Source organism: Myotis yumanensis, unplaced genomic scaffold (assembly GCF_028538775.1).
Source record: "Myotis yumanensis isolate MYYU_CA2020_CCGP unplaced genomic scaffold, mMyoYum1.0.hap1 SCAF_10, whole genome shotgun sequence".
NCBI classification, from domain to species: domain Eukaryota; kingdom Metazoa; phylum Chordata; class Mammalia; order Chiroptera; family Vespertilionidae; genus Myotis; species Myotis yumanensis.
The window spans coordinates 82,077,052-82,094,044 of NW_027223761.1; the positions used below are offsets into that span (position 1 = coordinate 82,077,052).

The following is a 16,993-nucleotide window of genomic DNA, read 5'->3' on the forward strand; positions in this document are numbered from 1 at the left end:
AGGAGGGTCAGGGAGGAGGCAGGCAGCACAGAGGAGGGTCAGGGAGGAGGCAGGCAGCACAGAGGAGGGTCAGGGAGGTGGCAGGGAGCACGGAGGAGGGTCAGGGAGGTGGCAGGGAGCACGGAGGTGGGTCAGGGAGGAGGCAGGGAGCACAGAGGAGGGTCAGGGAGGTGGCAGGGAGCACAGAGGAGGGTCAGGGAGGAGGCAGGGAGCACGGAGGTGGGTCAGGGAGGTGGCAGGGAGCAGGCAGGGAGCACGGAGGAGGGTCAGTGAGGAGGCAGGGAGCACGGAGGAGGGTCAGGGAGGAGGCAGGGAGCACGGAGGTGGGTCAGGGAGGAGGCAGGGAGCACGGAGGTGGGTCAGGGAGGCGGCAGGGAGTGGCTGGGGCCCCCACCCCCAGTCCCTGTAATCCTGTGGCTCTGAACGCACAGACCCTTGACAGACTCTAGGACTCTGTGTGAGTCCCTGAGATGCCCAGGCATCTTACGTTAGAGTAAGACGCAGCCCCTGCCTCCAGAGACTGTCTCTGATGAAGACACCAAACACGCAGAGGTGGGAGGTGGGTGCCCACGATGGCCCCAGGGGCTGACCCCGCTGTGCGGAAGTGGCCAGCAGCACTTTTCACCAACCTCGTTGGAATGCCTTTGAAAGTCGCTCTGAGTGCCCTGGGCTGCAGCCCCGTCTGTGATGTCACCACAGCTGGTTCAGCATCCTTTGCTGGGCTCTACGCTTGGCTCCAGGCTCGGAGTGTTAGTTGTGATGTGAAGGTGGGCCAGTGTGACTGGGGCACAGGAAAGAAGGGCCAATTCTCCCTGAAGTCCAGGAAGGCTTCACGGAGGAGGGGGCATTTGGATTGGCAGAAAGATAAAAGGCTTGGATCTAACCCGAGTGTCACCTGTGCACCTCTCTGTCAAATCCTTAGGTAGCGGCCCCCAAAAGGACCAAAGGGAGAGGTTAGAACCTTTTGCCCCAGGCCAGGGAGCCCTCAGTTAGGCCACTGAGGGCACAGGTCCTGGGCCCACGGATTGGGAAGAGGGGGTGGAAACAGGACGAGGGGGAGGGGGAAGGGGAAGGGGATCCAGGAGAATCGGGGCTGGGGGTGGGGGGCGTGGCAGACATACACGAAGCAGCTGGACCCCTCTTCAGTCCCCACCGCCTCCCTCTGACCCAGGTGGAGTCCCTCGGCCCTTCATACATTTGAGTCCATCCCAGAAAGGACCGCAGCCCAGCCGCCAGGAAACAAATGGTATTTTATTCTGTGTGGAGAGGACAGATCACAGCAGACAACACGCTCGCCTCGTTTCCACGGTAACACGATGCATGGGAGGGGCAGGGCTGGTTTGGCTTCCTACTCTCTTTATGACCTTTGACCTCTGTCTGTTTTCCAACAACAAGGCCACTGCACCCCCCACTCTGGCAGTGACAGGTGGAGGGAGGGCGCAGGCCATCACTGCTCACCTGGCCACGGCATGGACCAGAGGTCCTCAAACTTTTTAAACAGGGGGCCAGTTCACTGTCCCTCAGACATTCCACACATGCGCCCTGCGGGCCCGGGACGAGTCGGCTGCTAAGCAGGACAGGCAGCGGCGGCAGAAACACCCGGCGGGCCGGATAAATGTTTTCGGCGGGCCGCATGTGGCCCGCGGGCCGTAGTTTGAGGACCCCTGGCATGGACAGATGGAGGCCCCTGACTCTCCCCGCTGCCTCCCGGGAAGCCGGCCCCAACAGAATGGATCGCCTGCCCCAGACCCAGCGCGAGGGTGGGGATCCGAGAACAGAGGAGCTGGGCTATAAGTCAGAGTCTCGGAAGCGGGGAGGTGGCGGGGGCAGGGGTCCAGAGCCCAAGGGGTTATTGCTGAGAAGATATGCAAGGGCACATTCCCAGGGGAGCCGGGCCTGCCCCCCTGGCCTCTGCATGGGGCGGGGCAGAGGGGAGGCGGGGAGTCCCAGGAGAAGAGGGCCAGGGAGGGTTCGCGGCCTGAAGCCAGCTGGCTCCCAGCTCCTGGCTGTGAGAGACCCTCAGAACAGGCCAGGCCAGGGGTGGGCTGTGGAAACTGGTTCTTGAAAAGGAGTGCGGAGAGGCCACGAGGATCACAAAGCTGGTGCACAGCTTCCCAAGTCCCGACGAGTGGAGACTCCCTCCCAGGCCCCCCCCTCACCACCTCTACGTCAAGAGAGGGGACTGGTCTCAGGAGCAAGCAGACCCCAGAGCTGGGAGAGGGGGGGGAGTGCGGGGGGGGGGGGTGTGTGGGGCGCACGGGGAGCAGGAGGAGCTGATGGTGACGCGGCTCAGCTCCAGCCCAGGAGGTGAGTCCAGGTTCAGGAAACAGCGACAGCCACAGACAAGCAGCCACGAAGACCACAAGCATCACACACACACACACACACACACACACACACACAGACACGTCACGGGAGTGGACACGTCACGGGAGTGGACACGTCACGCTGCGTGGGAAGGCAGGTTCAGTCGCACACTAAGTGGAGGACTGTTCTCGGGGATGGGGGTGCGGAGACGCGGGTCCTTGACTTCTCGGGAAAGAGCTGCTGCTGGAGTGGCTGGTTTTCTTCAGCATCGACATTCGCATCTAAAGGTCCAGGCGGCTGCCTCCAGGTTCTGCAGAGGGAGAGACGCTAAGTTAACACAAAGCCCTGCTCCTTCCAGAAACCTCCCCAGCGGGAGTGGCTCCGCTGGCTGAGCACCGTGCTGGGCGCTGAAAGGCTGCCGGTGGGTTGCGGGTTCGGTCCCTGGTTGGGCACGTAGTCAGTGTTTCTCTCTCACACAGATGTCTCTCTGTCTCTCTCTCCCTTCCCCTCTAGGCATGTCCTCGGGTGAGGATTTTAAAAACAGCAGTTTATGAAGCAGCTCTGCTGCTGAGACAGTCTTCTTGGCTCAGTGATTGAGCGTCGACCTATGAACCAGGTTTGATTACGGGTCAGGGCACATGCCCGGGTTACAGGCTCAATCCTCATTGTGGGGCGTGCAGGAGGCAGCCGGTCAATGATTCTCTCTCATCATTGATGTTTCTATCTCTCTCCTCCCTTCTTCTCTGAAATCAATAAAACAAAATATATTTTTTTAAAAAAATAGAAATCTTTTAACTGCTCATCTCCCTGCCTGTAGCAGCCCCTCTCCTCTGCCCCCTAAAATTCCCAGGGTGAGACCCATCCTAAGTGCCAGGTTCCGGGTGAAGCAGGAGGACACGCCTGAGACAGGGAGAGATGGAGGCCTGGGAGGGGGGCCTCAGGGGAGGGTCCCCTGGAGGCTGGAGCCTGGCTGACACGGAAACTGTCAAACCCAGAGTGTCCATCCCAGGACACCCCATGTCGCTCCCAGCGGCTGGCTCCAGGCCCCGCCCTCCAGCTTCCCCACGCCACACCCCGATGCTGACCGCCAGCTGCCGTGGAGAGTGGACAGACGCCGGGCTACAGCTGGGACCCCTGCCTCCAAGGATGGGCCATGGCCTCCTCCAGCTCAGCTTGGGAACCAGCTCCTGAGCCCCTCTCGGAGCTGAGACCCCCTGACTCCCCAGGGCTGCTGGGGGGACGTACAGCCCCAGGAAGGATGTACACTGAGAAGTACACCTGCCCTGCGACCCGAGACGCTGCGGCACCAGGCACTGCGCATCCAGAAACCTCATCTAACTCACGTTAGAACAAAAGCATGTGCCGGAGGAGGAGCAGGAGGAGGGGGGGGAGGCGAAGTGAGCTGATGGAGGACGGATACTGGCACTAAATCCAAGGCCTGGGTTCAGGCTCCACGGTCACACATAGCCCTCTGGCCTCCCTGACCTCAGCTTGGTCACCTGAGTGGGGGGAGCTGCGCTGTCCCGCTCCTGTGGCTCCTGAGGGTGCGGGTGGCATGTGAAAACGGGAAGGCATTGAGCAGGAATTGCTGCCCTGCTCCCGACAATGGACAATGGAAAGGACACTGCGGACAGTGCCCTACACGCTGAGACCTGACGACACTGGAGTGCTGGGGGTACAGGGGGTGCAGGGGGTGCTGAGGGTGCAGGGGTGCAGGGGGTACGGGGGTGCTGGTGGTGCTGGGGGTGCAGGAGTGCAGGGGGTGCTGGGGGTGCAGAGGGTGCTGGGAGTGCAGGCAGTGCAGGGAGTGCTGGGGGTGCTGAGGGTGCAGGGGTGCAGGGGGTACGAGGGTGCTGGGGGTGCAGGCGGTGCAGGGGTGCTGGAGTGCAGGGAGTGCTGGGGGTGCAGGGGTACAGGGAGTGCAGGGGTACAGGGGGTGCAGGGAGTGCAGGCAGTGATGGGGGTGCAGGGGGTGCTGGGGGTGGCATAGACTATTATTCTTCTGACTTTTTAAAAATAGATTTTTATGGACTTCAGAGAGGAAGGGAGAGGGAGAGAGACAGCAACATCAATATTGAGAGAGAATCATGGAGCGGCTGCCTCCTGCAGGCCCCACACTGGGGATCAAGCCGGCAACCTGGGCGTGTGCCCTGCCCAGGAATCGAACTGTGACCACGCCGCCGCCGCCGGGTTACTCTCCTGACTCTCGTGCAGGGTTGGAAAGTTTCATAATAAACTGCTATTTATAAAAAATGGTCCAAGGAACTGAGTCGTCTCTGAGCCGCTATCTTCCTGCCACCTGATACCAGAAGCATTTCGCTAACAAGTCCTCTCCCAAGCCAGGCCCACGTGGCGGCTCGGACGGAGCCTGATTAACCGGACCCCTGGGCTGTGTCCGTCTGTCTCGCCTCCCTTTCAGACACGAGCCTCCAGAGAGCACTGCTCACAGTAAAAACGGTGCCCATGGCAACAGCCAGCCAACCCCTCCCCGCAAAGGACAGAGGGCCCGGCAGGTGGCGCCTTACCTCCGTGAGGGCCCCTCAGTTCTCCGCTTTCTGGGGCTCTGCTGCTGGGAAGGAAACAGACAGACTATTGGACAGGGCCCCTCTCCCCAGCGGCCCTGCGGCAGCCGCACCGCTGCAGACTCTGGGGGAGCCCGACCCACAGGACAGAGGTGCCTGGGGTGGGACTTCGGGTCACACAGGCCGGGGGCACAGGGCACATTCCTGAACGTTGGACGGGATGCCCACCTCATGGGCCGTGGGCACATGCCATGAGACGGGGGCTGTGACACGCTGTGCCATGCCTGACACTGAGCAGACACCCGCAAACAGCCATCGGAAGGGGCCTGTCGGGGGTCGGGCGGGAGGGACGGGCAGGCGGCCGGGACATACCATTCGCAGTGATGAGGTTCTCCGCCTGGGCCTCCTCGTCGCCCGGGGCCCTGCAGGGGGACAAGCCAGTCTCCGTCAGGGGCCAGGGCGAGCCCTGCTCCTCTGGGAGTCAGCCCTCCACCCGCATGGGGCTCAGGGGGAGGGAGAAGTGGGGGCTGAAGGGCAGAGCCAGGGGACGCACAGGCACCCTTCAGTGTCAGCCCCTGAGAACTGACTGGGAAGGGGTGATCCAGGGCCCCACGGGGCTTGGGCTGGCCCTGTCGGACTTTGGGCTTCTGAGACCCAGTGCTCCCCTGGTCATGGCAGTGGCCAGGGCTGTAGTGACGGGAGCCAGGCTTCTACTCAGCTCAGAGAGCCTCAGCGACCAGCTGGCCCGTGTCACAGAGCCTGAGGGGAGGAGAGGGCCTCACGGGAGGCCCGAGGCCTCTGCCCCTTCTCTCGGATCCGGCACCTTCCTGCCCACTCCCGCCCCACGCTCATCGGAATGGAGGAGCTAACCGTCGAGTCCGCCTGGCAACCCTCAACTCTCTGCCCCACCTCCAGGCACACGGCCTGTTTCCCAGTTTCCGAGGTAAGAACCTAAAACCACTCAAGTGGGTGCCACACTGGGAGGCCCCCCCGCCACCCGAATGCCCACACCAGGGCGCCCTTACCTGGGCTTCTGGCTGAAGCTGCACTTGCACCTGCGACCTGAAAGGCAAAGAAACCACCCGAGGTCATCCTCCGACTTGCGTTCAAGGTCATGCTCCTGCTTGGCCACAGCTGCCCAGGAGAGGGTGCAGGCTGGGGTGCCGGGCGCGGCCTAGGTGGGGGAGGGCTCTTCTGAGGCCCAGGATCAGCAACAGCTCAGAGGGTTACACCCTGCCCCAGGGTCTGCTGGTGGTGCGAGTGCAGAGGGCTCCCTGCAGACCAGGCTTACCCGGGGCAAACAAACCCGGGGGACCATCCCTCAGGGTGCCCTCCAGACAGGACAGCTGTGTCCTATGGCCTGAGACACCCCCACTCACACCCTTCTGGGCACAGCACCAGGGGCCACCTGCTCCTTCTCATCTGCGCTTATTTTCACTGAGCATGTACTTGTTCCTGCTTCCCTGTTTTACTGAGCACCTATTATGTGCCAGCATGCAGTAGGTCCTAGAGATACAGGGAGAACAGACAGGCTCCCACGCTGCTCTCTCTCCCCACCGCTGAGCAGAGACCCTGCTCTTCCTGGGTGAACAGAGAAACTTACTCAGGATGAGGAGGATGCCGACCGAGAAGAAGACCACGGCAAACACCAATCCCCCAATCCGCAGGGTCTGGTAATCTGTCGAAGGAACAGGGAGAAATGGGAGAAGAGCAAGGGCCAGGAGCGCTGCCTATCCCTCACCGGATGGGCTGTGCCTCCTCACGCCCCGCGCCCCCCCGCCCCCCCGCCCCCCAGGGAGGCCCTCACCACTCACCATAATGAAAAGGGTCCTGTTCCTTCTCCTGCTCACTGGCTGCAAAAGTAAACCAGCCTGGTCAAGAGGAGACAGCCTGCCCCCGGGCCTCCCTCCCGCAAAGGGCTCTGGGAAGCAGGGCCTGTTAGCAGAGGGGCCTGGGAAGCAGGCAGGCTGCCCACTGGCCGAGGGCAGGCACACGGGAGCCCGGTGAGAAGTGCTCACAGTACAGCAGTTACGGTCCCTTTATTCTCATGTCATCCCTCCTCCTTCCCGATGAGGAAACGGAGGCCCAGGACAAACACGGACTGGCACAGGCCAGAGGCTGGACTCCCCCGTGCCGGCCCAACATCTCCAGGGGCTGGTGATCTGAGGCTTAAAGGCAGAGCCTGCGGGAGCCTGGGAGTGGCAGGCTAGGGGAGGGCCGGGGAATCGCAGCGCCTCCCAGGAGGCGGACCAGACGTGCAGACTCTGAGAGCCCCAACCCTAGAGCCCAGGAGCCAGGGCCTCCCTCCAGAACAGAACAGGCCACAGCGCCGGGTGCGGAGCTGGTCCGGTGCGTACTCACCACTGGCCAGGACGGTGGGGGCCAGCAGGCCGCACAGCAGGATGAGCAGCACCTCCATGGCGTCTGGAAAGAGGGGGGAGAAGCAATGCCCTGAGCAGGAGACCCCTGCTCCGACCCCCAGTGCCGGAGTCCAACCCCATCAGGTCCAGGGGTCCCCAAAGGTGTGGACGGAGTCGGCGAAGAAGGAATGATACGAAGACAGCCTTCAGTTGATCAGCAGCCTAGTCAGGACCTCTAGCCAGGATCTCCAGCCAAAGTTCTGGTTAGGAACTCCAGCCAAGCTCTGGTTAAGATCTGATCAGGATCTGATGTTTATTGTCTTGTTACATCCGTATTTATACCAGCCGATTTTAATCCTGTCAATTTCTATTACAAAGGTTAGGGCGTTTCTTATCTCCATTCCAGGGAGTAAAGATTATGTAGCTTAACTACCCGCCTGGCACTTAATTAAGGGGTTGTATCTCCTCCCTAACCTCAGGGAAAGATCCCCACCTGGGGAAAAAACCTTTCTCGGAGATGTGACCTTGGTTAAAACACATGGCGCTAAAGGGAGCAAACATATTAAGAACAGTATGCTATATATGCCAGGTCCCTTGAAACATATGCTTTGCAGATGTTTCTTTCCTGCAGCGACTGTGTCAAGCAGCAAGGATGGACCGGCTTCCGGCACCCCAGCCCGACCCTCAGCCCGACCGGGCCAGCAAACCCCACTGTTCCAAGCGCTCCCCACATGGCGGGAGTGCAGACCGGGCAGAGGCCATGGACACTGGGCTCCCACGCGGTGCTCTCCCACACTGACCCATCACCACCTGCACCCACTTGGCCAGCGGCCACCGGACTGACCCCTCTGAGGGAAGGACCGGAGCTCAGAGGTAAGTGACACCCAGGATGGCGAGAGCAGCAGCTGGGGTCCCGCAGCCCAGCCGCTCCCCGCCGCCTGCCTCTCGGGCCCGGAAGCCACGCGGCCTAGGGGCTTGCAGATGAGCCCTTGGTTACCCCCTCAGCCACCCCCTGGGCAGCTCTGACTCTTATAACGCCTGGGACACCGGGCCTGGTCCCCACAGCCTGACGCACTGCTGGCCGTTCTGCCTCCCACGAGGTTAGATGCTGCCGGGACACGGTGCCAGCTCCGGTCCAGCCGGCGGTGGGCAGCCCTGAAACGCAGGCAGCTCCCCCAAGTCACCCTCACACGCCCCCCTCCGTGCCCACGGGCTCCGGGCACAGTCCTCCAGAGGCGGTTTCACTAAACGGAGGGGTGGAGGCAGGCTCTCTGGGCATCGATGCCCAGGCCCCCACCCTGGAGACGCAGAGACCGTGCTGTGGGCACCACCTCAGGACAGCCCAGGATGGGTGCAGAGGACAGGCCGCCTGTCCCTCCCGGGACGGGTGTCAGTGGTCACACACACCTCACTCCTGGGCGTAAGGGGTGCAGTGAAAAGCCACAGAGGACAAGGGGGAAACCCGAACCAGAGAAGCAAAGTTGTCTGCTCTTCCCCCTGGGAGTGCGACTGGCAGTGGCCGGACCTCCTGGACATCTGCCCGGTGGTCAGGACCAGGCTGTGCCCAGGGATCTCGCCCTCGTACTCCCCCTGGCCCACGCCAGCGCCCAGTGCCCTTCCCCTCTCGGCCACCAGAGGTCAGACTCTGCACCCAGCACACAGGCACAGACTCCAAGGAGATACTTCAAAAGGCACTTTTGCTTTTAATGGTACCTCATTTAATAACTGTATTTCTTTTAAATTTTACATTATCTTTTACATGCATTAAGAATATATAACACTGGGGCTCCAGTTGGGCAATCGGTTAGCGCACGGTACTTATAAGAATATATAACACACACACTAAAGCACAGTAATAAGATAAACACCCACAGATGAGTAACTTCAGAACTAGAACTTCACAAGTACTGCTGCACTTACTAGCTATTCCTCCCTCCTGCCCTCTCTGCCTGCCCCACTCCCAGAGGGAGACAGTACCCTGAACATACATATTTTTAATGGTTCCCTTGCTCCACTTCAGAAAAGGCTTTACAGTCACAAATCACAAGCCCTGAAGCTCACCATTTGAAAGGGTACAGCTCAGCGGCTTTTCGTGTATTCACAGAATTGTACAAGCACATCAATGTCAGAACATTTTCATAGCTCCCTGAAGAAACCTGTCCCCGTCGGCCACTCCCTTCTCCCTCCCCCGACAGCCACCCATCTACTCTGTCCCTATGGTCTGGCCTGCCCTGGACATTTCATATTTTAAAAAACCATTAACATGTGGCTTTTCACATCTGATTTCTTTCCCTTAGCATGTTTCAAGGCTCATCCATGTTGTAGCATGTATCAGCATGTCACTCCTTTACCCATGGTGGATGAGTACCCGTCCTGCTCTTCTTTTTAAAATATATCTGAATAAGATACAGTTTAGTGGAGATTTTTTGAGCTTTATAATTATGATCTATATCTTAGTGTGTGTGTTTTTTCAGTCTCCTAAATCTGGCTTTTTCTGATCAATATTTTTATTATAATTTTTTTTCAGAGAGGGAGAGGGAGAGATGGAAACTTCAATGATGAGAGAGAGTCATTGATCGGCTGCCTCCTGCACACCCCACACCAGGGATCAAGCCACAACCCGGGCATGTGCCCTGACAGGGAATCAACCATGACTTCCTGATTCACAGGTGGATGCTCAAACACTGAGCCACACTGGCCCAGCTTTCTGTTCAATATTATGTTTCTAAGATTTGTCCATATTATTCCCTGTAAGCATAGTCCATTCATTTTCAATGTTGTGTAATATTCCGTCCACTATGCCAGTAAATTACCTTCTCCCATCAGTGAGCATCTCCCCGCCCCCTCCCGTGTGTGTGCTCTTATAGATAATGCAGCTGTGAGCAATTCTGTGCACGTCGCCAGGGCACACACATGTAAGAGTTCATTCCAAAGGCACTGGCTTTCAAATCTCTGACACCACTCTCATAAGCAATGCTTTCTACACGGGAACCCAGTATAAATCATATTTCTCAGTACCAGAAACAGTATCACCAGATGATACGTAACTTTAAAATGAATGATGCCCTCTGACATTTCCTATTCTACCTTTTTATTTTAAACTAGAGGCCCGGTGCACAACATTCATGCACTTCGAGGGGGGGGGGTCCCCTCAGCCTGGCCTGCACCCTTTAGCAGTCTGGGAGCCTTCGGGGGATGTCCCACTGACGGCTTAGGTCCACTCCGGGGAGCGAGCCTAAGTTGTAGTCGGACATCCTTAGCGCTGCCGCAGAGGCAGGAGGCTCCTGCCACCACTGCTGTGCTTGCCAGCTGTCAGCCTGGCTTGTGGCTGAGCAGTGCTCCCCCACTGGGAGCGCACTGACCACCAGGGAGCAGCTCCTGCATTAAGCGTCTGCCCCCTGGTGGTCAGTGCATGTCATAGCAACCGGTTGTTCCGCTGTTTGGTTGATTTGCATATTACCCTTTTATTATATGAGATGGCCAGCAGTTTGAAAAATGACGTTCTAGAGACAGGTCCAGAGTGAAGTTGTTGGGTGGCACACTATGCAAATCATCAACTTTCAAAAATAACTTCAAACTGTTTTCCTAGGTAATCATCTCCACTTGAATATCCCACCAGCTGAGCAGCAGTTATTACTCTACATAACTGTCAATGCTTGATATGGTCAGACTGCTTAATTCCTACCAACCTAGAGGGCTAAAATGTGGTATTGATTTTCTTTTAGACGTAGAACTGGGCTTCTTTCTGATCGTTTGCCATTCCTGGTTCTTCATGTCTTTTGCTCTATTTTCAAATGAGTTGATATATTGTTCATTTCTTATTTTGAGCACTAAATCATTGTCATTTAGTATCAAAACTATCTCTTCCCAATTAGAGGCTTGTCTTTTCACTTTCTAAAATTGTCTTTCACATGAACAGAATTTCGTAGTTCTAATGTAATTTAAAGCAAAGATGTTTGTGTCTTGTTTAAGATGTTCTTTGTCACCCTGAGTCAGAATTTTCTTCTCAAAATTGTAAAGCTTTGTCTTTTACATTTACTTCTTTATTCCACCCAGAACTGATGTCTGGGTGAGGTGGGGACATAATGCCACCCTTTGTGGGCCCCTCTCCCCCTTTCCTCAGGACCCACAATGCACCTGTCAAGCAGCTGGCGTCTGTGTAGATGTGGATTTCAGGGCTCCTTCTCGGGTCTCCTGGCTGAGCGTCCACACCTGCAGAGCATCAGTGTCTGAGTCCCACAGCTTCGCAGGCTCTCCCCACGTGGTGAAGCTTCGCTCTTCTTTCTGCTCTTTCTTCTCGTCCTCTTCCTTCAGGAATGTCTTCACCATTCTTGACCTTTTACTCTCTCTATACATTTTAGAATCAGCGTGTCACATTCATCTAAAACTGTTGGGATTTTCATTGGAATTGCCACGAATCTACGTATAAAACAACTTGGGGAAGCTGACCTTTTACTGACCTTGAGACCCCTATCTGACCTTGAGTCTTCTATCAATAAATCTGTTCACTTGGCTAGGACCTTTGCAATGTCCTTTAATAAAGTTTTATTAATGCTTTCATTTAGCTCTTAGACATCTTCTATTTGTTCCTAGGTCCCTTATAATTTTTATTCCTATTTTAAATGTGATGTCTTCTGTATGTTTTCTAATTTTTCCTGGTATAGAGAAAAGCAATAGACTTACATATTAATCTTAAATCCAATAATCTTGTTAAATGCTCTCATTATTTCTATTAATTTACCTTTAGATTGCTTTGGGTATTCTCTGCACACATGATACAGTATTGTTTCTTCTTTACCAGTTCTACACTGTTCCTTTCTATGTCTTATCTTATTCTTAGTGAAATGTAGACTAGACATACTGATAATGCCTGCGCATACACAGACACAAACAGAAACACATATGGTCTTATTATTGATGTTATTTCACTGTGTGTTTTTATTTTTCCCAGCTTCACTGAGATATGACATGCAACACTGTGTAAGTTTACTATGTACCACGTGACTGGATACATGCATATACTCTAAAATGACTGCATGATAAGGTCAATGCCTCCATCACCTCACACAATTGCCTTATGTGCATGTGGTGAGAATAAATAAAATGTGATAGATATATATCAGCCATAAAAAGGAAATTATTGATTTTAAATAGTGTTCTAATGGTTGTTTTCATTTAAATATCCTTTTACAGAGAGGAAGGGAGAAGGAGAGATAGAAACATCAATGATTTGATTGGCTGCCTTTTGCACGCCCCACACTGGAGATGGAGCCCACAACCAGGGCATGTGCCCTTGACTGGAATCGAACCTGGGACCCTTCAGTCCTCAGGCCGATGGTCTACCCACTGAGCCAAACCAGCTAGGGCTTCTAATGTTTTAAAAGTCCCCCTCTACTCCTGGTTTTCCAAGATGTTTGTTTTATTTTCTCCTTTAATCTATCAATTAAGTAAATTATATGTATGTCATACAAATTACTTAGTGTTAAATCATCCTTTCATTTCTGGGGTACAACCGATGTACCGCCTTTTTAATAAACTGGTGGGTTTGGTTTGCTGATGTTTTGTTCAGGATTTCTGCATCCATGTGCGTGAGAATGGGCCGCGAGTTTCACTTTATTGGATTCGTTTAGCCTGGTTTGGGCATCACGGTAGCCTTGGCTTCACAGGACAAGTGCTCCCTTCCTTGCTATTCCCGGGAAGAGCCTGCAGAGATAATCTACAAGTACCTAACCAAGTGAGAAGATTTATTGGGATAGTCTGTTCTTCGAGTGTTTACTAGAACTAACCTGTAAAATCATCTAGGCTTAGTATTTTCTTTATTGATTTTAAATCGCCTATTCAATTAATTAATGGCTACAACACTTCAAATTTCTATTTCTTCTTGAATATATTCTATATAATCCTGTATAATAAAACCCTAATAGGCAAATTGACCAAACAGCGGAACAACCGGTCACTATGATGCACACTGCCCCCCCCCCCCCCCCCCCCCCCCCGAGGGAGGCGAATTGCAGCGGTGATCAGGGGTTGGGGCCAGCTGGCAAGCGCCCCGCCGGTTGCCTCCCACAAACCAGCAGTCGGACATCCCCCAAGGGTGCAGGCCAGGCTGAGGGACACCCCCACTCCCTGTGCACGAATTTCATGCACCGGGCCTCTAATTGAGTTATAATTTTAATGGGAACTTGCCCTTTTCTGCTTTCAAATTTATTGCCATAAACTCGTTTCTAGTGTTTTCTTAGCATTTTAATTTCTGTTGGATCTGTGGTTATGCCCTTTTTCACATTCCTAATATTGTTTGTGTGTGATAACTTTTTTCCTGATCAATCTCATCAGAAGTTACCTATTTTATTAAGCTTTTCAAAGAACCCACTTGGTCTTGTTATTCCTCCACAAGGTGTTTTAAATTTTTCTTAATGCTCCCCTATACATTCTTGAATTTATTCCCTTGTTCTTTCTTTATATTTGCCTTATGTTGGATATATTAGTATTTAGCCTTTCTTATTTTCTTTTTTTTAAAATATATTTTATTGATTTTCTACAGAGAGGAAGGGAGAGAGATAGAGAGTTAGAAACATCGATGAGAGAGAAACATCGATCAGCTGCCTCCTGCACATCTCCTACTGGGGATGTGCCCGCAACCCAGGTACATGCCCTTGACCGGAATCGAACCTTGGGACCCTTCAGTCCGCAGGCCGACGCTCTATCCACTGAGCCAAACCGGTTTTGGCTAGCCTTTCTTATTTTCTAATATAAGCACTTAAGACTATAACCTCTAAGTGTCATTTTCACTCCAACATAAAAGCTTTGAAATGTATTTTTTGATCATTGTTTAGTTTTTAATACTTTAACCTGGCTTTGAAATCTCTTATTTGACGCCTGCATTAAGAAGTGTTTTTGAAATGTCCACATGCATAGTGATTTCTAATTCACTGTTTTTATTGACTTCTAGCTTAAGTGCATATGGCCAGGACATGGTCTATAGCAGTGATGGCGAACCTATGACACACGTGTCAGAGGTGACACTCGAACTCATTTTTTTGGTTGATTTTTCTTTGTTAAATGGCATTTAAATATATAAAATAAATATCAAAAATATAAGTCTTTGTTTTACTATGGTTGCAAATATCAAAAAATTTCTATATGTGACACGGCACCAGAATTAAGTTAGGGTTTTTCAAAATGCTGACACACCGAGCTCAAAAGGTTCGCCATCACTGGTCTATAGGGTACAGACCCTCAACATTTATTGAAAGTTTATGATTTAGATATTTTAAAAATCTGTTCCACGTATTAGAAGGTTGTGAATTCCCTCATTGTTGGAAAGAAGGTCCTATATGCCATTAAATTAAAATTATTAACCATGCTAACTTTCTCTCTTTTTGACCTATCAAAAATTGAGATAGGTGCTTTACATTTTATACTATGGGGAGGACTTATACATTTACCCCTCTGTTCCTTACAATATTCTAACAAAGTTTAAAATTGTTATATGGAGTGGGCAAAATTAGGTTTACAGCTGTTTGTATGGGAAAAGACATACAGGTGATGATCATTACAACAGCTTCATTAGCTCGGAGGAAGGTCACAGGCAACTGTAAACTCCCACCCCAGTCCTGTCCTGTGAATTGGTCTCTCAGGATTATATAGTGGTCCTCTCTACCTCAAATTCTATTTCACTTTCTACCTTTTTGTGTCTCATGCATTTTGTGTATCTTGTAAACAGCAAAGAGCTAGATTTTTATTTTTTTTAATTTTATTTATTTTTTAAATATATTTTATTGATTTTTTACAGAGAGGAAGGGAGAGAGATAGAGAGTTAAAAACATCGATGAGAGAGAAACATCGATCAGCTGCCTCCTGCACATCTCCTACTGGGGATGTGCCCGCAACCCAGGTACATGCCCTTGACCGGAATCGAACCCGGGACCTTTCAGTCCGCAGGCCGACGCTCTATCCACTGAGCCAAACCGGTTTCGGCAAAGAGCTAGATTTTTAAAAATTTGAACCTAATAATCTCTAGTAACTGTCAAATTTACTCCATTTAACTTTATTGTGATGATATATTTGGTCTAATTTCTACCATCTGTTTTTCCATTACTTTCCTTCTGTATATTTCTTAAGGTTTTTTTAAAAATTTATTTTATTAATTTTTCTCTTACTCACTTTCTCCCTCTACTGGCTGAGAAATTATACAACCTATTTCTAGTCTTTCAGTTTTTGCCTTTGGAATGACCACATATATTTGCTCTGGATAAAATGTGTCCTCCAAAATTCACATGTTCAAACCTGATCCTCACTTGATGGTGTTAGGAGGTGGGGCCTCTGAGAGGTGAGCAGGTCATGAGGGTGGAGCCCTCGTGAATGGAATTAGTGCCCTTATAAAGGAGACTCCAGAGAGCTCTCCAGCCCCTTCCTCCAGGCCAAGGCTCCACAGGATATGCTGTCTATGAACCAGGAAACAGAACTCCATTGAGCACCGAATCTGCCGGGACCCTGATCTTGGGATTTTAGCCTCTACGACTGTAAGAAATGAATGTCTGTTGTTTATAAGCCACCAGTATATGGTGTTCTGCAGCCTGAACTAAGTCAGTATTCAATTTACCAAAGACATCTACGTTATAAGGTGTAATAAATATTAGATATAACCCCTTCCTGAGATATAGGCTATTACTGTTACAGTGCAGTAGCCAGCCTACAATTCCTCCTGGTATTTATTTATTTTTAAAATATATTTTTATTGATTTCAGAGGGGAAGGGAGAGGTAGAGAGATAGAAACATCAATGATGAGAGAGAATCACTGATTGGTTGCCTCCTGCACGCCCCCCATTGGGGATCAAGCCCACAACCCAGGCATGTGCCCTGACAAGGAATCGAACAGTGACCTCCTGGTATTTTCATGCCTGTGTAGTCCCTCCACAAGGGTTAGTCTGTATGACCAATAACATATGGCAGAACTGACATGTCACTTTCAGTATTAGATCATAAAAGGTACCAGCTTCCCTCTCCCTCCCCCTCTCCCTCTGATGGCTTGCTCTGGGGAAAGCTGCCAGCCATGCCTTAAGGATGCTCGGGCAGCCTGGGGAGGGCCCCTGTGGCAGAGCACTGAGGGAGGGCCTGCCAGGAGCTCTCAGTGCCGGGAAGCGCATGCTCCAGCTTTCACAGAAGTGCCCCCTGGCGGACAGCCTCCCCTCAGCAGTCGCCTGCTCCCTGATGCCGGACCCTCAGGACTGTAGGAGGTGACAGATGTCTGTGTTCCAAGCCATTGAGTCTGGGGTGATTTGTTACGCAGCAATAGAGAACTAACACGACACAGCGATGAGCTGGTGTGTTCACAGTCCTTTTCGAGTCTCAGTCAGCTTCAAGCCATGTTCTTTATTCCTGAAGAACACCTTTTGGGAATTTCTTTAATGAAGACCTATTAGTTATAAACTCAGTTTTTGTTTATCTGAAAATGTTTCCTTTCACCCTTGTGATGGGAAGCCTGTAAAGGAATCCCCAAGAATTCCAACTTGGCGTGTCCCAGCCGGTCGCTGTGATCCCCTCCGCGATGGGAGCAGGAGCTGGGACTTGCTTCCCACAGCCTATGGCAAGGTGACGGCTGTCACTCACGTGATGGTTGTTATGTCAGACTCGATCTTGGCAGACAGAAGCTAGAGCATTCTCTCCCTTGCTGGCTTGGAAAAGTAAGGGCATGATGTGAGCACGTGGCAAGGGATTGTGGGAAGCCTCCAGCGGCTCAGAGCAGCCCCTGGCCACAGCCAGCAGGAGAATGTCCTCGTCCTCCTGCCACAGGAGCTGAACTC

The 16,993-nt window shown here is 52.6% G+C and overlaps 1 protein-coding gene across 5 annotated transcripts in view; it reads right to left on the bottom strand.

Moving 5' to 3' along the window:
* Positions 1-2,528: 2,528 nt before the first annotated feature.
* Positions 2,529-16,993, bottom strand: part of FXYD6 (FXYD domain containing ion transport regulator 6) — a 35,809-nt gene continuing 21,344 nt past the window's right edge. For 4 of the 5 annotated variants that reach the window (XM_070426143.1, XM_070426144.1, XM_070426146.1 and 1 more), the window contains 7 exons: positions 7,191-7,253; positions 6,644-6,682; positions 6,433-6,507; positions 5,855-5,891; positions 5,202-5,251; positions 4,833-4,876; positions 2,529-2,617 (listed from right to left, as the gene is read on the bottom strand). In XM_070426143.1, coding sequence (XP_070282244.1) covers positions 4,848-4,876; positions 5,202-5,251; positions 5,855-5,891; positions 6,433-6,507; positions 6,644-6,682; positions 7,191-7,248 — 288 coding nt within the window. In that variant the 5' untranslated portion in view covers positions 7,249-7,253 and the 3' untranslated portion in view covers positions 2,529-2,617; positions 4,833-4,847. The remainder of the gene's footprint in view (positions 2,618-4,832; positions 4,877-5,201; positions 5,252-5,854; positions 5,892-6,432; positions 6,508-6,643; positions 6,683-7,190; positions 7,254-16,993) is intronic. The other variant, XM_070426147.1, reaches the window with a different exon arrangement.